Source organism: Salmo salar, chromosome 28 (assembly GCF_965601325.2).
Source record: "Salmo salar chromosome 28, fSalSal1, whole genome shotgun sequence".
Classification (NCBI taxonomy): Eukaryota; Metazoa; Chordata; class Actinopteri; order Salmoniformes; family Salmonidae; genus Salmo; species Salmo salar.
Window position 1 is genome coordinate 29,882,864 of NC_138318.1, and position 24,558 is coordinate 29,907,421.

A 24,558-nucleotide genomic window follows, 5' to 3' on the forward strand; every position below is an offset into this window, starting at 1 on the left:
AGACACACATTTTATGTATAAATCTCGTATCTTTTCAGGGTGAAAGAGGGGTTCCGGGATTACCTGGGCCATTGGGTCAAGCAGGTGAAAAGGTACACCATAACACTGGTTTCACTGAATGAGGTTATCAAATGTATACATCTCTATATAATATCAACTTTTTGCATGCACATTATCAGCCAGGTTTTTCAATTAATTTGTATATAATCAGTAATCCATCTCCCTAAATGTCTTACATCCTGGGCAGATGACATATGTTGTATTGATTAATTATTTTGGTCAAATTATCAACAGAAAAGAAAGCTATTGGTAATCCATAGTGATAAATACACTCTCGGAACTATCCTAATAGAACAGTCTTAAATGGAAAAAAACAGCTAGTAAACTGAATGTCATGAATCCCACATCTAATAAAACAATACACCTTGTATTCTATGAGAGCAGGTCAAAGGAAATTAAAAAGAACATGAAACATTTGTAGATTATAAGGAACATAGACATTGACTCTGTACTTTATTTATTGTTACTGTTATTATTATGTGTTATTACTTTTTTATTATTTCTCTATTTCTCTGCATTGTTGGGAAGGGCCCATAAGTAAGCATTTCACTGTTCATCTTAATCTAATTTTTTCAGAGAAAGGTAGGCAAGGGGCGTTGCATGGTAATAACTTGTTATTAAACTTCTAGTATCTTTAATATCTTTCCCAGGGCTCTATGGGTCTTTCAGGGGGATCAGGACTTGCCGGCAAAGATGGCCAAGTGGTAAGAATATCCCAATACTGTTATTAACCACACGGTTATGTACATTAGTTGCCAAGTAAACAGCATAGGTTAGGTAGTAGTTAACTGGCCACTTGCTTATGCTTTCAAGTTGACAAACATATTGACAAATGTATACAGTATATTGACCTCTGGCCAATATACTGTAGTATTATATTGTTGTAATATTGTACATTTTATATTGTACATTTGTAATGATGGATAAGGGTGAATTTGTATAGTACCCAAGGTATTGTGTGATGTATTGTTTTATTGATGATATAGACTGTTTTGTTGTGACGTGTTGTTTGGTTCCGGTATGGACCCTAGGACGAGTAGCGGCTGCCTTGGCAGCAGCTAAAGGGGATCCTAATAAAAGACTAAATACTAACTATCAATCTTGGTAATCTTGATCTTGATTTGACGATTTCAGGGAGAAAAGGGAGCCAGGGGATTCTCTGGGCCAGCAGGACATCCAGGAGTACCAGTATGTACAATATAGATACTCTGGTCTCAAACTAGGAACTGACATGGCTTTAAGTTTGAAAAAATCTCTCTTTCTCCCATTCTTCAACTCAGGGTTTACCTGGAAGGGATGGAAAGAACGGAGTCCCAGGACAAATCGGTCAAAAGGTTAGTTTTCAATGTGACTAAACAAAGTGAGTTAACTCACTGATGGATGGGATTGATGTTTGACAAAATTGACCATAAGGTTGACTTGTCGTAGTCGGTCTGAACTGAGCCACCAAAGGGTTACGCTGCTATTGTCTGGCAGTTCCCCAACAGTGGAAATATATTATTGCTGTTAGCACACATTGTGATCTATAAGGGGGTTAGCACCATTGTTTCCTTGTGTTCTTACTCAGCTCAGGCTTTTCTGACACATGGTTTCCATTATCTTAACGGCAGTTCATCACCATCTAGGTGGTTGTGTCTGCGTTATAACTTCTGGATTTATATGATTTTTTCTTCCACATGTAGAACCTTCCAAAATGTTCACAGTTGGTTTCTTCCCTTCTACACTGTGGAAAATAGAACAAGTAGTGTCTCATTGGATGTTTTTAGATTGCCATTTGGTTACAAATAATGGCTTGACAAGCTGGGTTACTGTACATGTAGAGCTGATACTGTACAGACACCTTACTTAACACCTCATCATGGCTTGACAAGCTGGGTTACATGTAGAGCTGACACTGTACAGACACCTTATTTAACACCTCATTTTACAGACACTCTTATCCAGAGTGACTTACAGCTAAGTGCCTTGCTCAAGGGCACATCGGCAGATTTTTCACCCAGTTGGCTTGGGGATCCAAACCGGCGACCTTTCGGTTACTGGCCCAACACTGTTAACCGCTGGGCTACCTGCAACCTCTGCTGTTAACTTTATGTAACAAAGATAGATTCAACAGTATCCAATGAGCAAATTCATGGTGGGGTGCTGCTATCTCTTTTGAACTGTACCTGTAGCCAGGACACTGAATCATCAAGCAGGATGTCTGTGTTTATGATATTCTGATGCATTATTTTCATCAATAGGGAGAGGTTGGAGCAGCCGGCATCCCTGGTCTAGACGGAAGAGAGGGCCATCCTGTAAGTCATGGACATTTCTATTCTTTCTATAACCATGGATTATAATCTACATTCTATGCACTCTAGACGGTCTACTTTCTTGTATGCTTGGGTTTCTATGAAATATGAACAATGCCAGAATGCCCTCCGCCCCCTCAAATAAAATGAGTTCCTTGACTTTAGCAGGGGATATCCAAAACAGACTCGGTCATCTGGAGCTACTTGAATCACAGCCGACATCATGGATCACGACAGTATTTCTGACAGCTAGTAAATTTGGAGTGGTTTCCCTCTAGTTCATCCCAGGATATAAACCCTATTATGGCAATACTTTGGTGACTTCATGTAGTCATTTTGTAGTCATTTGGGGACAGAATAATACATCTGAAAAAGAGTTTTACACAAGTGCATCCCCATTAGTCTTGGGAGTTCTGCAGATTTGGCCACACGAGCCGAGTGGTGGAACTACAATGTTCTAGATGAGTCAGTTGCTCCACAGGGCTGTAAGCCATTTGGTTTGCCAGAACATCCAATGAGCCAATGTCTTTATGGACTAAATAACACAATAGTTGTATCTGCCTGTAACCCCCTCAAAGCTAGTGTCTAAAAAGTATTGTAATTTGAGACTTTTTTCTATATTTTTTCTATTTAGGTACTTATTTAATTCTTATTTTACCTGATGTGTTGATAATGGCATGGGGAAAAGGATTGGGTTATCAGCCTTACTCTTGAGACAAGTGTCATGGGATTTTGAATAACCAATGAGAGTCAAGAGTGTTGTATCCGAAAGACATCACCTTGAGTCATTTGTGTTTTTAGATTAGATGGATGAGCACACCCTATTGGCCCTCCAAAACCACTTTCAGGCCCTATCCAAAGCCAACAGATAGATGCCAACAGATTAGAGAAGGCTGTTTGGAGGAGCTACAGGAAGACAGGCTTATTGTCATGGTTGGAATGACATATATGGAATGGAGTTGGTTTTCCCTGTGGCTCAGTTGGTAGAGCATGGTGTTTGCAACGCCAGCATGGTGTGTGCAATGCCAGGGTTGTGGGTTCGATTCCCACGGGGGGCCAGTACAAAAAAAAAAAAAATGCATGAAATGAAATGAAATGTATGCCTTCACTACTATAAGTCACTCTGGATAAGAGTGTCTGCTAAATGACAAAAATGTAAAAAATGAGTAAAACATGTGGTTTCCATGTGTTTGATACTGTTCCATTAATTCCATTCCAGCCATTACAATGAACCTGCCCTCCTATAACTCCTTCCACCAGCCTCCTCTGCAGCAGATGGATACAGTATTGCAAAACCTGCATGTTAGCATTTAGCAGGATTTAAGCATTGCACATAACGGTTTGAAGATGACAAAAATCGGTTAGAGGTCCTTATTTAGGTATTTAGTATTTGGAATTGAAAGGGTGTTCTTTGCCGTCACATTTTTAATGAGTATAACACAATGTAAAGAGAAGGAAACTTCCATAGCTAGGCAACTCTTTGATGTGCAACATTGTTTATGAATTCCATTGGAAGAAAATGATATGAAATCATTTGTGCCTCCAATGAGCCATAATAAGCCTCACAGTCACAACTTGTTCATAGATGAACTCCATTCATCTCCCCCATACTCCCATCAATGATCCAAGAATACATGTAACATACTACAGTTGACCATGATGTACTACTCTGCCTATTCCAAGAACATCTTTGCTGTTTAACACATAAATAAGCTTTGGCTTATCTGATTCCCTGTCTTATATGATACGTAAATAGATTTTCATGGTGTCTTAACTGAAGTGGCTAATTGTCAATAGCCTCGTCTGGGGAACAGCTTTTAATATATTTGCAGCATAGGAGGATTTTTGATGAGTTATTTTCCATGTTTCCATGTTCCTTTACAATCCCCTCAAGATAAAGTCTCTGCCGTTTTCCAAACATCTGTACCCGTTTATCATGAAAAACTGACTAAAGAGGCATTTCAAGGTAGTTTTGTTGGATATGCTCAACAATTATAAACTGTTTATTTACTCAACTAAACATTCACAAACTAACAGATTTACTATTTACGACCATTTATGTCCCCAGGAGGGTTTTAAACGCCAGGCACTTTTCACATTTGTCCATTAACAACAAATATTGTCTCTCAACTACCAAACATAGATCAGATTATGCTGTGAGGTGTAATGGAATATGCAGAATTTGTCTTAGGATGTGACAATCCCTGCTTGGGATTTGACATTGTTGGTTATTCTACGTTTGCCGCCAACCGCTACCTAAGGACCTGCTATGTCACCCATATCCATATCCTTAACCTTCAACGTCATTCTTTGTTTGAAGTGTGACAGAGATGTGTCTGTCGAAAGTCTTTGAAGAGGAGGAAATGTTTTCAATAGATAATACGCGTACAGCCATGAATGTAGATCATACTTGAAAAAGGATATACAGTCATCTCTGGGACTACTTAAATATGATGTATCAACTGACCTTTGGCCTGTACGCAATAGTCTCCTTTTGGTCTCATCGTTCACAGGGTTACACCACAGTGAATTATCAGAGATATTTGGTATCACTAACTGCAGTAGTCCTTATTTAGTACTTCCATAAACATGGCATATTTGTTCACTACGTACATGCTTCTTCTTTTAAACTCCTGATTTCTGACACTGAGTGGTCAGACAAAATTGGCAAGCTTTCATGGAAATGGAATGCAGCCATTCCACTTCATGGAACATATCCTCAAGCATTGGAAACACCTATTGCTGTTTTCAATGAGTACTATTTTTGGGACTGTGTTGCTATTCGTTTAAACCAAAGGATACACTGTGGCTTTAAGAGCTTTGAGGTCTGAGGCTTTGTCGGAATGAGACTCTGGAGGTGTCCCAGATACATTTTCCATGTTGAAATGACTGATTAGTGGGAAAACTATTGTGTGCAGAGAACACTTATAGGTCCACATGAAGTTGTGTATATTCTTCTATACAAACTTTAGGAAGTATATTTTTTGGACAACAAACCTATTTCTACTATTAGGTCTATCCTTGTTAGGGGTCAACCAGTTATTCATATAAAATCAATCAACATGTTATGAAGAGATTGCCAAGGGTTAACACACACATATTGTATGTTATATAGATTGGTACAACAATCTCTCTGATGAATTATAAATGCAATGAGGTTTCAAGCCGCATTCGGCCTGTCCATTCATTGTGATACCCAATGCTATCTAGTACCACTGTTCTCTTCATTAGGGCGGTATTTGTGTTTGTTTTTACAACATCCTGTGAAAGCTATTAAACCCACTGTCTGATAGAGCCAGCGAAGCTCAGAGGAAAGACATTTGACATGTGAATAATCCAGACTCTCAGAAGAAAGAAAACAAAACCATCCGTGAACCATATACAGTATGTTAGCTGCGTTAGATGGGAAGGTCACTGACCTGTCTGTCTTTCATCAATATATTGAATGCAATTGTAATGCATAACACACGGGGCATTGTGATCGTGTTCTGTCATATAGAGTAAGCTACATACTCTGTCTTTGTTTCCAGGGTATGCCTGGCGTGCCTGGAAACGAGGGCCAGAGTGGAACTAAGGTGAGCTCCTGTTATTCTCATAAAGGTCTGCCCTTATATTAGGACATACCCATACTGTCTATTACATTTTCATTAAATATTGATTCAAAGTCACAATCAAAACGTTTTTTATAGCAAACTTTAGTGCTGGCAAGAAAGGCTATAATGTTATTGTACTTTATTTGGCATTCCCTTATTTTATGTCTAAAACTATTTATGAACACTATACTGTTTTCAACTATGGTTTACATGCACTGTTATAAAGTATAGACTAAAATAAATAGGAATACAGTCAGGGAAAAAAGTATTTGATCCCCTGCTGATTTTGTACGTTTACCCACTGACAAAGAAATGATCAGTCTATAACTGTAATGGTAGGTTTATTTGAACAGTGAAAGACAGAATAACAACAAAAACATCCAGAAAAACGCATGTCAAAAATGTTAGAAATTGATTTGCATTTTAATGAGGGAAATAAGTATTTGACCCCCTCTCAATCAGAAAGATTTCTGGCTCCCAGGTGTCTTTTATACAGGTAACGAGCTGAGATTAGGAGCACACTCTTAAAGGGAGTGCTCCTAATCTCAGTTTGTTACCTGTATAAGACACCTGTCCACAGAAGCAAACAATCAATCAGATTCCAAAGAGCTCTCCAAGGATGTCAGGGACAAGATTGTAGACCTACACAAGGCTGGAATGGGCTACAAGACCATCGCCAAGCAGCTTGGTGAGAAGGTGACAACAGTTGGTGCGATAATTCGTAAATGGAAGAAACACAAAAGAACTGTCAATCTCCCTCGGCCTGGGGCTCCATGCAAGATCTCACCTCGTGGAGTTGCAATGATCATGAGAACGGTGAGGAATCAGCCCAGAACTACACGGGAGGATCTTGTCAATGATCTCAAGGCAGCTGGGACCACAGTCACCAAGAAAACAATTGGTAACACACTACGCCGTGAAGGACTGAATTCCTGTAGCACCCGCAAGGTCCCCCTGGTCAAGAAAGCACATATACATGCCCGTCTGAAGTTTGCCAATGAACATCTGAATGATTCAGAGGACAACTGGGTGAAAGTGTTGTGGTCAGATGAGACCAAAATGGAGCTCTTTGGCATCAACTCAACTCGCCGTGTTTGGAGGAGGAGGAATGCTGCCTATGACCCCAAGAACACCATCCCCACCGTCAAACATGGAGGTGGAAACATTATGCTTTGGGGGTGTTTTTCTGCTAAGGGGACAGGACAACTTCACCGCATCAAAGGGACGATGGACGGGGCCATGTACCGTCAAATCTTGGGTGAGAACCTCCTTCCCTCAGCCAGGGCATTGAAAATGGGTCGTGGATCGGTATTCCACCATGACCATGACCCAAAACACACGGCCAAGGCAACAAAGGAGTGGCTCAAGAAGAAGCACATTAAGGTCCTGGAGTGGCCTAGCCAGTCTCCAGACCTCAATCCCATAGAAAATCTGTGGAGGGAGCTGAAGGTTTGAGTTGCCGAACGTCAGCCTCGAAACCTTAATGACTTGGAGAAGATCTGCAAAGAGGAGTGGGACAAAATCCCTCCTGAGATGTGTGCAAACCTGGTGGCCAACCACAAGAAACATCTGACCTCTGTGATTGCCGACAAGGGTTTTGACACCAAGTACTAAGTTGTGTTTTGCAAAGGGGTGAAATACTTATTTCCCTCATTAAAATGCAAATCATTTTATAACATTTTTGAATTTTTTGTTGTTGTTATTCTGTCTTTCACTGTTCAAATAAACCTACCATTAAAATTATAGACTGATAATTTCTTTGTCAGTGGGAAAATGTACAAAATCAGCAGGGGATCAAATATTTTTTTCCCTCACTGTATAATAAAGTAAGCCTAGTCGTTAAAGTGTTGGGCCAGTAACCGAAAAATTGCTGGTTTGAATCCCCGAGTCGACTAGGTGGAAAATTTGCCGATGTGCCCTTGAGCAAGGCACTGAACCCTAATTGCTCTTGTAAGTCGCCCTGGATAAGAGCGTCTGATAAATGGCAAAAATGTAAGTGCGGGTGATAGATTTTGGAAAATCCACAAATGATTTTGGGATTACTAAAATTTGAAGACTTTAGTCTTGCCCACAAATAAGTACATTTTCAAAAGTCCTCTTAGGACCCAGTACCCTATCCCCATAATATTAGACTTATATAAACTATGGTTCAAGTTTTGATATTGAAATACATAAATAATCTTTAATAAAGATGTCATAAGTGACAGAGAGAAAGAGCACACATGCAATCAATCAGGGAAGTTGCTCTACTTGCATTTCTTAGCAAAAAATATTTCCAAATTGAACAACCGCTGTGTTAAATTACAGTATAGAAAAGTGACTACCAATGTTATTAATTATATGATTCTATAATTACAGGGTGAAGATGGTTTGCCAGGACCGAAGGGAGCCAAAGGTTCGACTGGAACATCTGTAAGTTGGCTGCCACCAATAGATCCAGTTTCAATTTGCCCAAATGTATTCAGGGTCACACTTACAGTAGTATATTTTACATATGTATGGAGAAAAGTTCTAAGTAATTTTCACACTTACTCAATGATCCATAATAAATATAAATACAGATGTGTAGAGATACCGGGAACATCGAAACTAATGTTTTTTTCTTGTTTTTCTTATTTAGGGGGACAATGGATTGCCTGGTGAACCTGGATCATCAGGACAACCTGGACCTAAGGTATCAGTGGTTTCTATTCTCTTCCAGAAATGTAACATTTTGTCAATGGGATTATGTCGATCACGGATTATGTCGATTTTCTTTTGTCCAATATCCATGAGAGTACTATTTGCAGAAGTAGTAAAATGCACTTTTCATGGGGGCTGAGAACATCTCAATAACTTGTGTAAATATAGTCAATAGTAATAGTAAAGATTGCTCGAACACATACCTTAATACACCATATTAGCATTGAAATGATGTGAACCAATACAGGTACAAATGTAGGATCTTAATTTGATCACTGTTTTGTTTCTGAGAATGTTCCTGCTCAGCAGGAAATGCTAACTTTTAGTGTATTTGAGTTTTAAAAAGGCTTCTAAAGTTTGCCATTTCCACCTTTAAATTTCAGATTTGATCTAACAACAAATCCATCACCTCATACAAAAATGTCCATTAGTTATAATTGGTTTAATAAGTATTTTCCTGCTGTAGCAAACTGGCACAAATTAAGATCCTACATCTGTAATGTGTTGGACCAATTTGAGTGTTCTGGCCATTTACTGGTACTGGTACAGTGTCCTGGAGAAGATCTCAATTACTCCTCTCTCCTGCAACACCACCAATAGAGGCAGTGCTGCAACACCACCACTAAAAGCAGTGCTGCAACACCACCACTAGAGGCAGTGCTGCAACACCACCACTAGAGGAAGTGTTGCAACACCACAACTAAAAGCAGTGCTGCAACACCACCACTAGAGACAGTGCTGCAACACCAGCACTAAAAGCAGTGCTGCAACTCCACCACTAGAGGAAGTGCTGCAACACCACCACTAAAAGCAGTGCTGCAACACCACCACTAAAAGCAGTGCTGCAACACCACCACTAGAGGAAGTGCTGCAACACCACCACTAAAAGCAGTGCTGCAACACCACCACTAGAGGAAGTGCTGCAACACCACCACTAAAAGCAGTGCTGCAACACCACCACTAAAAGCAGTGCTGCAACACCACCACTAAAAGCAGTGCTGCAACACCACCACTAGAGGCAGTGCTGCAACACCACCACTAGAAGCAGTGCTGCAACACCACCACTAGAGGAAGTGCTGCAACACCACCACTAGAGGCAGTGCTGCAACACCACCACTAGAGGAAGTGCTGCAACACCACCACTAGAGGAAATGCTGCAACACCACCACTAGAGGAAGTGCTGCAACACCACCACTAGAGGTAGTGCTGCAACACCACCACTAGAGGAAGTGCTGCAACACAACCACTAGAGGAAATGCTGCAACACCACCACTAGAGGAAGTGCTGCAACACCACCACTAGAGGTAGTGCTGCAACACCACCACTAGAGGAAGTGCTGCAACACCACCACTAGAGGCAGTGCTGCAACACCACCACTAGAGGAAGTGCTGCAACACCACCACTAGAGGAAATGCTGCAACACCACCACTAGAGGAAGTGCTGCAACACCACCACTAGAGGTAGTGCTGCAACACCACCACTAGAGGAAGTGCTGCAACACAACCACTAGAGGAAATGCTGCAACACCACCACTAGAGGAAGTGCTGCAACACCACCACTAGAGGTAGTGCTGCAACACCACCACTAGAGGAAGTGCTGCAACACCACCACTAGAGGAAATGCTGCAACACCACCACTAGAGGAAGTGCTGCAACACCACCACTAGAGGTAGTGCTGCAACACCACCACTAGAGGCAGTGATGACCACACAGAGCAACTTTAAAACCCTTAATGACATTGAGCAGTGTTATGAAATTCAAAATATTGCCGGCTACATTACCTCATCTGTCCTTAAAAGGGTTTATAGTTGCTCTATTCGTGTTAGAGTGCCACTGTATAGGCCTACCGAGACATGCAACAAAACTCTGCATTATTGCAGATGCATATAGTGCTTGGGTTAGCATTTTCTGCAGTGATATAATTTCTAGCGAGTATGTTGTTTAGAGCAGTGCCATGGTTATACTAGAGACGCCAAATGAAATGGTGATCCAAGCTAACTACTATTGCCTTCGCCAGTGGAAGTTTGGGATGGAAATCAAAAGCGGTCTGGTACTCTGGTTCTCTGGTCTCGACTCTCTGTCTCCCAATCAGTTTTCATTAGCTGATATCTGTTTAACAAGAGCCAATGTGTATTGGTTAATGGCACAGGAGTGAAATAGTAGTTTATGGACATGAGCAGGGTTTTCATATTAATGTCCTAGTTTCAAACAGCATTTATTAGGGAGAGGATATTTGTTTAGAAAAAGAAAAAACTAACTAGGGCTGGGTTTAAATCCGATCAGCGTTAGGTAATGTAATAGCGTGCTTGACATTTAAAGGTAATTTCTGATTGAGCCGACATATGCAGCATTTACCTTGAATGTGGTCTCTGCCAATATGGAAACAATGCCTTTAAACAATGCCTTTTTTTCACAGCAGTATTTCATGATTTCAAAGCAGAATTGTATTTCCAAATCAGCATCTTCTATGTATTTTATGAAGTACCTCCTTCAACTAATATTTTTTTCTCAAATAAAGGGCAGCAAAGGTGAAAGTGGACTTCCAGGTCAACCAGGGGTTCCAGGACAGGAGGTCAACATTTAAAGTTTTATATCGGTTGATATTATGTCTATTCTGAATGTAAAGGTGATTACGTCATTTAGATCTGTTTTAAGAAGGCTGTGTGAGTCATTGATGAACCCTTACAGTGCAGCGTAAGCTACAGAACGTCTAAGAGACAAAATGTCCTTACTGTGGGTTCTTACTATGTACAGATATGTGGTTGTCTCACCCAGCTATCTTAAGACTGTAAGTCGCTGTAATAAGAGTGTCTGCTAAATGACTCAAATGTACATGTACAGTAAAATGCTGATTGAATTAATGTTATTCCAGGGCAAGTCAGGTGACCATGGTGGAGCAGGTCAGCCAGGACACCCAGGAATGCCAGGCCTGACAGGACCTAAGGTAGTTATTAGGGAGAGGACAGTCTCCTACAAAATCACTCTTAATTGCTGTGAAATTACTGTGTCTATACTGTTCAATAGGGATTTACCTATTTAGCAATTATTGGAATTATTGGAAATAGCAATTGTACTAATTTTCACTAAATGTTCGGCGCAAATAGGTTCTTTTGAAATTGGTATAATTATTTATTTTTCTGAGGCGTAGTGTACGATTGAGCTGGGATTAAGCTTTAAGAATGTTTTCTGCAAATGTTTTCAGTGTTGCCATCCCGATCACATTTTGTTTATTTAATGAGCGAGGAAAAACACTGACGTTGCATTTGGATGAAGAATTAGGAGCCAGAAAGCTACTTTATAGTGAGCTGTGTTTCCAGATTTACCTCCATTAACTTCAATAAAGAATAATAATTTATACTACAGCTTCCAAGCAAGTCTTTAATAGGATGAAATAAATAAATTACCCCAAGGACTGCAATTTACAGGTGAGGGTTAATCAAATGCAATAAAATACATAATAACAGTATTTTTTACAGGAACTGTTTCACAGACATTATTTGATGTTCCACCCTAGAGACAATTATATCTAGCTTACCGTATCATGAACTGTACTTTTTAGTTTGCCTTTCATTTAATTTCTACCACTTCAGGACAACTTGCAATCTTACAACAAAATATATTTTCAAAAAACAGGGAAACACTACAAGAGGGTTGTAGAATGTTTAACATATTGTCATCTGGCATATCCATAGCATGTTCCATGGACTTGATGCAGCTGAAGTTTAAACATTTGGAACTGTAACTCTGTATTCTCCTATTGTAACAATATTATAACAATATCATAACACGTGATTGTTGTGTAATTTCTATCTCACCAGGGACAAAGGGGAGATCCAGGTGAACGAGGAGGGGAGGTATTCTCGACATTTAATAACTCCTGATAACAATTCAAATCCATTAGCTGCCCTTGATGCTCTGTCCTCAGAGGATTTCAGATGGAATTCCAGACAATTAAAGCATAGAGTTTAGTTATATTTTGCCATGCTGTTGAGTCCAAGAGAGCAAATAATGGTAAACAGCAACAAAATGAAATGTAATATACTGTAACTGATGAACATATTGAAACCTTCATTTGACTTATTGACCGGAGGTTGCTTTGGGAAACATACAGTACCAGTCAAAGGTTTGGACAAACCTACTCATTCAAGGGTTTTTCTTTATTTTTACTGTTTTCTACATTGTATAAAAATAGTGAAGACATCAAAACTATGAAATAACACATGTGAAATCATATAGTAACCAAAAAAGTGTTAAACAAATGAAAATATATTTTAGATTTTAGATTCTTCAAAGTAGTCACCCTTTGCCTTGATGACAGCTTTGCACACTCTTGGCATTCTCTCAACCAGCTTCACCTGGAATGCTTTTCCAACAGTCTTGAAGGAGTTCCCACATATGCTGAGCACTTGTTGGATGCTTTTCCTTCACTCTGCGGTCCAACTCATCCCAAACCATCTCAATTGGGTTGAAGTCGAGTGATTGCGGAGGCCAGGTCATCTGATGCAGCACTCCATCACTCTCCTTCCTGATCAAATAGCCTTTACACAGCCTGGAGGTGTGTTGGGTCATTGTCCTGTTGACAAACAAATGATAGTTCCACTAAGCGCAAACCAGATGGGATGATGTATCGCTGCAGAATGCTGTGGTAGCCATGCTGGTTAAGTGTGCCATTAATTCTAAATAAATCACAGACAGTGTCACCAGCAAAGCACCCCCACACCATCACACCTCCTCCTCCATGCTTCACGGTGAGAATCACACATGCGGAGATCATCCGTTCACCTACTCTCCGTCTCACAAAGACACAGCGGTTGGAACCAAAAATCTAAAATTTGGACTCATCACACCAAAGGACAGATTTCCACCGGTCTAACATCCATTGCACATGTTCCTTGGCCCAAGCATGTCTCTTCTTCTTATTGGTGTCCCTTAGTTGTGGTTTCTTTGCAGCAATTTGACCATGAAGGCCTGATTCACGCAGTCTCCTCTGAACAGTTGATGTTGAGATGTGTCTGTTACTTGAACTCTGTGAAGAATTTATTTGGGCTGCCATTTCTGAAGCTGGTAACTCTAATGAACTTATCCTCTGTAGCAGAGGTAACTCTGGGTCTTCCTTTCCTGTGGTGTTCCTCATGAGAGCCAGTTTCCTCATAGCGCTTGATAGTTTTGCGACTGCACTTGAAGAAACTTTCAAAGTTACTGAAATGTTCTGTATTGACTGACCTTCATGTCTTAAAGTAATGATGGACTGTAATTTCTCTTTGCTTATTTGAGCTGTATACCACCCCTACCTTGTCACAACACAACTGATTGGCTCAAATGCATTAAGAAGGAAAGAAATTCCACAAATTAACTTTTAACAAGGCACACCTGTTAACCTCTTACATCTAGACGTTCCGCTAGCGGAACACCTGCTCCAATATCCAATGATAGGCGTGGCGCGAATTACAAATTCCTCAAAAATACAAAAACTTCCATTTTTCAAACATATGACTATTTTACACCATTTTAAAGACAAGACTCTCCTTTATCTAACCACACTGTCCGATTTCAAAAAGGCTTTACAGCGAAAGCAAAACATTAGATTATGTCAGCAGAGTACCAAGCCAGAAATAATCAGACACCCATTTTTCAAGCTAGCATATAATGTCACAAAAACCCAGAAGACAGCTAAATGCAGCACTAACCTTTGATGATCTTCATCAGATGACACACCTAGGACATTATGTTATACAATACATGCATGTTTTGTTCAATCAAGTTCATATTTATATCAAAAAACAGCTTTTTACATTAGCATGTGACGTTCAGAACTAGCATACCCCCCGCAAACTTCCGGGGAATTTGCTAACAATTTACTAAATTACTCACGATAAACGTTCACAAAAAGCAAAACAATTATTTTAAGAATTATAGATACAGAACTCCTCTATGCACTCGATATGTCCGATTTTAAAATAGCTTTTTGGTGAAAGCACATTTTGCAATATTCTAAGTACATAGCCCAGCCATCACGGGCTAGCTATTTAGACACCCGGCAAGTTTAGCCTTCACCAAAATCAGATTTACTATTATAAAAGTTTGATTACCTTTTGTTGTCTTCGTCAGAATGCACTCCCAGGACTGCTACTTCAATAACAAATGTTGGTTTGGTCCAAAATAATCCATCGTTATATCCGAATAGCGGCGTTTTGTTCGTGCGTCCCAGACACTATCCGAAATGGTAAATCAGGGTCGCGCGCATGGCGCAATTCGTGACAAAAAAATTCTAAATATTCCATTACCGTACTTCGAAGCATGTCAACCGCTGTTTAAAATCAATTTTTATGCAATTTATCTCGTAAAAAAGCGATAATATTCCGACCGGGAATCTCCTTTTCGGCAAACAGAGGAAAAATCACAAAGACGGGGGCGGCCAGGGCACGCTCCTAAGCCCACAGTCCCTTGATCGGCCACTTGAGAAAGGCGATAATGTGTTTCAGCCTGGGGCTGGGATGACGACATTCTGTTTTTTCCCGGGCTCTGAGCGCCCATGGAAGACGTAGGAAGTGTCACGTTAGAGCAGAGATCCTTTGTAAAAGATAGAGATGGCAAAGAAGTTCAAGAAATGGTCAGACAGGCCACTTCCTGTAAAGGAATCTCTCAGGTTTTGACCTGCCATTTGAGTTCTGTTATACTCACAGACACCATTCAAACAGTGTTTTCTATCCAAAGCCAATAATTATATGCATATTCTAGTTACTGGGCAGGAGTAGTAACCAGATTAAATCGGGTACGTTTTTTATCCAGCCGTGAAAATACTGCCCCCTAGCCATAACAGGTTAATTGAAATGCATTATAGGTGACTATCTCATGAAGCTGGTTGAGAGAATGCCAAAAGTGTGCAAAGCTGTCATCGAGGCAAAGGATGGCTACTTTGAAGAATCTCAAATATAAAATATATTTTGATCTGTTTAACACTTTTTTGGTTACTACATGATTCCACATGTGTTATTTCATAGTTTTGATGTCTTCAGTATTATTCTACAATGTAGAAAATAGTAAAAATAAAGAAAAACCCTTGAATGAGTAGGTGTGTCCAAACCTTTGACTGGTATTGTATATACAGGTTTCTACATTTTCCATGTACAAAAGACCGCTTCAAGTATAATCGGATGCTTGGCTCACTACCTCCTTCCAAATGTGGTTGCTTTCATTTAGCCAGAGTGGAATCATGTTGAACAACCGCTTAATTCAAAAGTCATGGAAAACAGGGACAGCTATGATCTTTGGGGGGGAAACTAGGAAGCGTATCGAGTCAAATGACAATGTCACCACAGGACTGCAGTTAAGAAGTCACTTGTACTGAGTCTCTGGATGGAAATATCATTAAACTGACCGTCATGGACGTAGCAACAACCTTCTTGTAAAATCTCAGTAAATTTTAACTCTACTCTGAAGGACACCAATTTGATTACTGAAGACCTTACATTTAATCACAAGCAGAATGACTAAAAACAAAAACCATAATTGCTAGTTTAATTTTCTCTACAGGGATTGAGAGGTGAAAAAGGAGCTATGGGAATTCCAGGGAATCATGTAAGTTCCCCTTCCTATGAATACATCTATTTTTTTTTTTTTACCTCAATGAATGAATTTTGTAATGGCTATACAAGAGCATTTTGTCCAATTGGACAGTTGATTGTCCAGTAGCCTCGGAAGCCCAGTTACATAATATTTACTGCTTGCAAGTGCTACAGTAGACGTTTTCTATTGGGGAACTATTCTCACCACATTATAGTGGTTCTTCAATAGCCTAAATAATTTGTAAATGGGAATATTTTCCTCTTGTCACAATGTATTTATTTCATATTATAGACTAGCACTGATCTAATACATTCATGTACAGAAATTGGATTGTGAATTTGGAAGTGTCAGAACAACTCTGAAATTGACTTCTGACGATAACTTTTCCATTGACAATATCAATTTAAACAGCATATTTTCCCTTTATCCACATCTAGAGGATATAGAAGTTAGTTGTATTTCCATCTCATTCAATTCCAATTACATTATAATTAATGAACATTACTAATAATCAGCCATTATGACTTTGATTGACAGGGCTCCAATGGCTCATCGGGACAAAAAGGAGAGGTAAGTTTGTCATTGATTACTGTAAGTAGCTGTAGCCCTGAATAGCCAAGCATACACCCCCATCTAGAGCAGTGTGTGTGTACTTTTACTATGCTCTTGTGGAAGCCAGAAAGGGACAACAGGAGACCCCGGTCAGAGGGGACTGGGAGGTCACCAAGGCCAGCCAGGACTATCTGGGCAGACAGGCCCGCCTGGGCCTCGAGGACAGAGCGGGGACGTTGGCCCTCTTGGGCCACCTGGACTAGAGGGGAGACCTGTATGTACCTCACCAGTACAATCACCAGTACACTGACCATCCTTGGTCATCAACAACTACCCAACATGTCACTTTTCAACAACAATCGTTCACTGTTCCATCAATGTATATGCCATTTGTATTAATTGACTCATACATTTTGCATGATGCCATCAATCATGTCACATTTCCACAGGGAAGGGAGATGTCCAAGCAAATAATTCAGGAAATATGCAGAGAGGTACTTAGATGTGAGTATTGATTATGTTTGATCATTGCTGTACTCTGTATAGTACACCTATATCTGAGCCCTCTCCATTGTGTTTTCATCCCAGCGGAGATGCCTTCACTACTCCTCAGTAACCAGCAGCTGAGTAACTGTGACCACTGTCAGACCAGGGATGGGACTCCAGGGGCACCAGGCCCGGTCGGGCCCCAAGGATCTACAGGCTTTCCTGGGAACCCTGGTTCCAGTGGACAGCCAGGCCATCCAGGTCGACCTGGGCATCCTGGGATTCTTGGCTTGAAAGGTAATAAATAGGCTTTAGGACTCAATTAATCTGTGCAGTATGTACATGTAAACAGTAGAGTAGAATATAAACATAGGCCTAGCTTTTTCCTTTAGTCAAATACGATTTAAAAATGTGTTTGTACTGTCTGGAACACATTGCATCCTATTTGTTCTATCTGGAACACATTACATTTTATTTGTTCTATTTGGAACATATTGCATTCTATTTGTACTATCTGGAACACATTGCATTCTATTTGTACTGTCTGGAACACATTGCATTATATTTGTATTGTCTGGAACACATTACATTATATTTGTACTGTCTGGAACACATTGCATTCTATTTGTACTGTCTGGAACACATTGCATTCTATTTGTATTGTCTGGAACACATTGCATTCTATTTGTATTGGCTGGAACACATTACATTATATTTGTATTGTCTGGAACACATTGCATTCTATTTGTATTGGCTGGAACACATTGCATTCTATTTGTATTGGCTGGAACACATTGCATTCTATTTGTACTCGCTGGGACACATTGCTTTCTATTTGTTCTGTCTGGAACACATTGCATTCTATTTGTATTGGCTGGAACACATTACATTATATTTGTATTGGCTGGAACACATTGCATTCTATTTGTATTGGCTGGAACACATTGCATTCTATTTGTATTGTCTGGAACACATTGCATTCTATTTGTACTGTCTGGAACACATTGCATTCTATTTGTATTGGCTGGAACACATTGCATTCTATTTGTATTGGCTGGAACACATTGCATTCTATTTGTACTGTCTGGAACACATTGCATTCTATTTGTATTGGCTGGAACACATTGCATTCTATTTGTATTGGCTGGAACACATTGCATTCTATTTGTACTGGCTGGAACACATTGCATTATATTTGTACTGTCTGGAACACATTGCATTCTATTTGTACTGTCTGGAACACATTGCATTCTATTTGTATTGGCTGGAACACATTGCATTCTCTTTGTATTGGCTGGAACACATTGCATTCTATTTGTACTGGCTGGAACACATTGCATTCTATTTGTACTGTCTGGAACACATTGCATTCTATTTGTATTGGCTGGAACACATTACATTATATTTGTATTGGCTGGAACACATTGCATTCTATTTGTATTGGCTGGAACACATTGCATTCTATTTGTATTGGCTGGAACATTGCATTCTATTTGTACTGGCTGGAACACATTGCATTCTATTTGTATTGGCTGGAACACATTGCATTCTATTTGTACTGTCTGGAACACATTGCATTCTATTTGTATTGGCTGCAACACATTGCATTCTATTTGTATTGGCTGGAACACATTGAATTCTATTTGTACTGTCTGGAACACATTGCATTATATTTGTATTGGCTGGAACACATTGCATTATATTTGTACTGTCTGGAACATTGCATTCTATTTGTACTGTCTGGAACATTGCATTCTATTTGTATTGGCTGGAACACATTGCATTATATTTGTACTGTCTGGAACATTGCATTCTATTTGTATTGGCTGCAACACATTGCATTATATTTGTACTGTCTGGAACATTGCATTCTATTTGTATTGGCTGCAACACATTGCATTATATTTGTACTGTCTGGAACATTGCATTCTATTTGTATTGGCTGGAACACATTGCATTATATTTGTACTGTCTGGAACACATTGCATTCTATTTGTATTGGCTGCAACACATTGCATTATATTTGTACTGTCTGGAACATTGCATTCTATTTGTATTGGCTGCAACACATTGCATTATATTTGTACTGTCTGGAACACATTGCATTATATTTGTACTGTCTGGAACACATTGCATTCTATTTGTACTGTCTGGAACATTGCATTCTATTTGTATTGGCTGGAACACATTGCATTCTATTTGTACTGTCTGGAACATTGCATTCTATTTGTATTGGCTGGAACACATTGCATTCTATTTGTACTGTCTGGAACATTGCATTCTATTTGTACTGTCTGGAACATTGCATTATATTTGTACTGTCTGGAACACATTGCATTCTATTTGTACTGTCTGGAACACATTGCATTCTATTTGTACTGTCTGGAACACATTGCATTCTATTTGTATTGGCTGGAACACATTGCATTATATTTGTATTGGCTGGAACACATTGCATTCTATTTGTATTGGCTGGAACACATTGCATTATATTTGTATTGGCTGGAACACATTGCATTATATTTGTATTGGCTGGAACACATTGCATTCTATTTGTATTGGCTGGAACACATTGCATTATATTTGTATTGGCTGGAACACATTGCATTATATTTGTACTGTCTGGAACATTGCATTCTATTTGTACTGTCTGGAACATTGCATTATATTTGTACTGTCTGGAACATTGCATTATATTTGTATTGTCTGGAACATTGCATTCTATTTGTACTGTCTGGAACATTGCATTCTATTTGTACTGTCTGGAACATTGCATTCTATTTGTACTGTCTGGAACATTGCATTATATTTGTACTGTCTGGAACATTGCATTCTATTTGTACTGTCTGGAACATTGCATTGTATTTGTACTGTCTGGAACATTGCATTCTATTTGTACTGTCTGGAACATTGCATTCTATTTGTACTGTCTGGAACATTGCATTCTATTTGTACTGTCTGGAACATTGCATTATATTTGTACTGTCTGGAACATTGCATTCTATTTGTACTGTCTGGAACATTGCATTATATTTGTACTGTCTGGAACATTGCATTCTATTTGTACTGTCTGGAACATTGCATTCTATTTGTACTGTCTGGAACATTGCATTCTATTTGTACTGTCTGGAACATTGCATTCTATTTGTATTGGCTGGAACATTGCATTCTATTTGTATTGGCTGGAACATTGCATTCTATTTGTACTGTCTGGAACACATTGCATTATATTTGTACTGTCTGGAACATTGCATTCTATTTGTACTGTCTGGAACATTGCATTCTATTTGTACTGTCTGGAACATTGCATTCTATTTGTACTGTCTGGAACATTGCATTCTATTTGTACTGTCTGGAACATTGCATTCTATTTGTACTGTCTGGAACATTGCATTCTATTTGTACTGTCTGGAACATTGCATTCTATTTGTACTGTCTGGAACATTGCATTCTATTTGTATTGGCTGGAACATGGCATTCTATTTGTATTGGCTGGAACATTGCATTCTATTTGTACTGTCTGGAACACATTGCATTATATTTGTACTGTCTGGAACATTGCATTCTATTTGTACTGTCTGGAACATTGCATTCTATTTGTACTGTCTGGAACATTGCATTCTATTTGTACTGTCTGGAACATTGCATTATATTTGTATTGTCTGGAACATTGCATTCTATTTGTACTGTCTGGAACATTGCATTCTATTTGTATTGTCTGGAACATTGCATTCTATTTGTACTGTCTGGAACATTGCATTCTATTTGTACTGTCTGGAACATTGCATTCTATTTGTACTGTCTGCAACACATTGCATTCTATTTGTACTGTCTGGAACATTGCATTATATTTGTACTGTCTGGAACATTGCATTCTATTTGTACTGTCTGGAACATTGCATTCTATTTGTACTGTCTGGAACATTGCATTCTATTTGTACTGTCTGGAACATTGCATTCTATTTGTACTGTCTGGAACATTGCATTCTATTTGTGTTTCCAGGAGATCCTGGATTAAAGGGTGAGAAGGGCAGTCAAGGAAGAACAGAGATTGGAGATCCAGGAACACCAGGGCCTCCAGGTAATAATAGGCAGTTAACCCACTGTTCCTAGGCCATCATTGAAAATAAGAATTTGTTCTTAACTGACTTGCCTAGTTAAATAAAGGTAAAATAAATGTAAACAAAAAATAAATAATAATAATAATAATAGGAATATAATACATGTTTACTATGTATGGTACGCTACTGTACAACCAATCGGATATATGCAACATACATTGAGTATACAAAACATTCTACTCTTTCCATGACATAGACTATGATCCCATATTGATGTCACCTGTTAAATCCACTTCGATCAGTGTAGATGAAGGGAAGGAGACAGGTTAAAGAAGTATTTTTAAGCCTTGAGACAATTGAGAAATGGATTGTGTATGTGTGTCATTCGCATGGTGAATGGGCAAGACAAAAGATGTAAGTGCCTTTGAACGGGGTATGGTAGTAGGTGCCAGGTGCACCGGTGTGTGTCAAAAAATGTAGGCTGTTCTGAGGGCAAAAGGAGGGGTGCAACTCAATATTAGGAAGGTGTTCTGTATGTTTTGTACACTCAGTGTAGTTATGTCTATTCAGTTATTTAGTTAAGATAGAAATGGAATCAGGAGAATATTCTTAAGATTGATGCGTCTGAGTCACTGCATAGTGTCCAATCATGTCCTCAGTTCATTTCAGATCTATTGCGACCCCTTATCGCTCTTCTGCAGATAAACACATTGTAAGCCTTAGCTACCTTAGCTACCCTTTTTCAATCAAAAGTGATCAAATAACAGGATTAGGAATTGTTGGAAAACCAGTAGGTCATGTTTTGGAACCACAAGAGAAACATCTCATTTGTAATTCTCTACTTTCCCAGGTCAAATGGGTCCCCAGGGGTACAGTAAACCAGGTCATCCAGGGAAGCCAGGACCCCCTGGCTTAAACGGGGAGGAGGGGAAGAGAGGTAACCCTGGGGTCCCGGGCCAGCCGGGGGTGTGTCATCTATCCATGTGTTACGGTGTCATGATGAGGAGCAGGGATCCTTTCAGTAAAGGACCAAACTATTGACCCAACATGGCAGCAGGCAGGCAATCAAACAGTCTGGAGTTGATGCATACATCTCAAAGAAAAACAGCAAATCTTTCCAATCTCAGGAAGATCACATTTTACAGTGTTTCCCATTAGTCACAGAAACAGGAAGTACCTCTTAACATGTATATAGCAAAGATACTCATGTGCATCCTTTCATGACCTTTATCAAGCCCAGTTTATACCTGGTTCTAACCTGGTCCTTTGTCCTGATCTTGTCCACATTTTGACTGCGCCCACGTTTTCAGACAGGTGTAGACAATTATAAGATGCATTGTGATCTGATTGTGATCTAATCTTCCTGACCAGCTTCTTAGGTAGTCAGGCACACGTTGGGTTTGGAAATATCTGTGTAGACGAATCTGGACAGATGGCACCATTGACTTATGTCATCAATGTGTGTCTTAAAATAAATAAATAAATATTATTTTGAAAGAATAGCTGTGAAATAATTTGCCTACAGGGAGGGGCCAGGAAATCTGGTCACAATGGATGCAGTGGATGGATAAGAGATTACATTTCTGAAAATTTGGGAACAATCAGAATGTGGACAAGATCAGGACACAGGACCCATATTAGCAGCAGGTATAAACCGGCTTTAGAGGGGAAAAAACATATTCATTCTGTTCTTCTCACATTCTGCTTGTTATGTCACAGGCTCCATTTTCCTTTAAAGGGATAGTACAACATTTTGGCCTTTTTGTACTTACCCAGAGTCAGATGAACTCATGGATATCATTTGTATGTCTCTGCAGGCAGTTTGAAGGTAGTTTCTGGAGCCATTGCTAACTAGCATTAGCACAATGACTGGAAGTCTACAGGAACAGCTAGAGGAACAGCTAGCATGAAAAAATGTTTCACTATCCCTTTAAATAATGATAGTAATTGCTCCTACATTTGGATGGCTTTGGTTGGCATTGGTTGGATTCTGAGCCAAATAGCAATACAAAGAATCCAATGTAAAGAATTCTGCATTGCTCACAGAAGTATACAGGAATAAAGGGTTGGTACTCCACTTGGACATTGCTGATGGTACATTTTCTTGCCATATACTGCCCCCTGGTGTTGATTGTTTTTGCACCATACTTTTTGATTGGTCACCCCAAAATTATGCATTTTTTGCACCAGACTTTCTGATTGGTCACCCCAAAATGTTTTTGTTTTTTGCACCATACGTTCTGATTGGTCACCCCAAAATGTAGTGTTTTTGCACCATTTCTTTTTCATGGTCACCCCTCAATTTGTTTAGCAAATTTGTTTGCATTTTTTGTGAAATGTTTAAAGACCCTGTAATGTATTATAATTTGTAATTTCACAAATAAACAACGTCTAAAGAATTACAATGTTTCAGGGCAAATCTGTGAGCTTGCTATCTCTATAATGGAGGCTGCTATGTTCATGAAACATTTTGATGAATAAACATATAAAAGCCATAATCTAAAACCTGTGTGCATTACAGCGATGCTATTTCAGTTTATATTCCTTTTTTAAATTTTTTTTTTACAATAACTAGTTTATGTATTGTATGAAAAATACATACTTTTTTATTTTTGTTTTAACTTGAGTAGAGGATAGGCCTACCTACTATAACAAATGTAAACCTGGGAAATCCTAGCTACTTTCTGTCAAAAGAGTGAGGGCTAAATGAAACATGTTGACATCTTGACTTAATCTGAAGTTTGCTCTGTTGCAAATTATTTACTGTTCGCGCATATATGACATGTATGTGCCTGAGTACCTTACCTTACCGTACCTTGTCTTACCTTAGCCTATCAAGTTTAAGTATTTTTGGTTATTTATAAAACTGAACTAATTTACTGTGTATTGATGGGCTTTACCTGTGAGAGCTTGGTCGTTTTTTTGCTGTGTCTAATTTTGTATGTGTAATGGTGACTTTTGTATTGACTTTTGGTATCATTAATTAAAACTTTTTTATGACGTGAAGTTTTTTTGTATTTGTGTGTGTGTGTGTGTGTGTGTGTCATGCAAATTAAAAAGGAAATTCCACTTTTTACCCCATATTATTAATTTCCCTCCGTTTTTTTTTTGATGAAATCATAATGGGAGCTTTTCTTCTTATCTTTTTACATACAGAATGTAGAAATGTGCCATTTTCATATACTGTATGTAGACACTTGTATGGTTCTGGAGATAATATCAGGTAAAAAAGTGGTGGAATTTCCTTTTAAGTACAAAATTCTCACTG

At 39.1% G+C, this 24,558-nt stretch overlaps 1 protein-coding gene across 3 annotated transcripts in view; it reads left to right on the forward strand.

Moving 5' to 3' along the window:
* Positions 1 to 24,296, forward strand: part of col21a1 (collagen, type XXI, alpha 1) — a 58,932-nt gene extending 34,636 nt beyond the window's left edge. For 2 of the 3 annotated variants that reach the window (XM_014180148.3, XM_082970572.1), the window contains 18 exons: positions 39 to 92; positions 711 to 764; positions 1,195 to 1,248; positions 1,341 to 1,394; positions 2,301 to 2,354; positions 5,882 to 5,926; positions 8,303 to 8,356; positions 8,565 to 8,618; positions 11,144 to 11,197; positions 11,498 to 11,569; positions 12,444 to 12,479; positions 16,159 to 16,203; positions 16,729 to 16,761; positions 16,871 to 17,017; positions 17,193 to 17,247; positions 17,332 to 17,526; positions 21,233 to 21,310; positions 22,141 to 24,296. In XM_014180148.3, coding sequence (XP_014035623.2) covers positions 39 to 92; positions 711 to 764; positions 1,195 to 1,248; positions 1,341 to 1,394; positions 2,301 to 2,354; positions 5,882 to 5,926; positions 8,303 to 8,356; positions 8,565 to 8,618; positions 11,144 to 11,197; positions 11,498 to 11,569; positions 12,444 to 12,479; positions 16,159 to 16,203; positions 16,729 to 16,761; positions 16,871 to 17,017; positions 17,193 to 17,247; positions 17,332 to 17,526; positions 21,233 to 21,310; positions 22,141 to 22,331 — 1,329 coding nt within the window. In that variant the 3' untranslated portion in view covers positions 22,332 to 24,296. Of the gene's footprint in view, positions 1 to 38; positions 93 to 710; positions 765 to 1,194; positions 1,249 to 1,340; positions 1,395 to 2,300; positions 2,355 to 5,881; positions 5,927 to 8,302; positions 8,357 to 8,564; positions 8,619 to 11,143; positions 11,198 to 11,497; positions 11,570 to 12,443; positions 12,480 to 16,158; positions 16,204 to 16,728; positions 16,762 to 16,866; positions 17,018 to 17,192; positions 17,248 to 17,331; positions 17,527 to 21,232; positions 21,311 to 22,140 lie in introns of those variants that run through there. The other variant, XM_082970571.1, reaches the window with a different exon arrangement.
* The last annotated feature ends 262 nt before the right edge of the window (positions 24,297 to 24,558 follow it).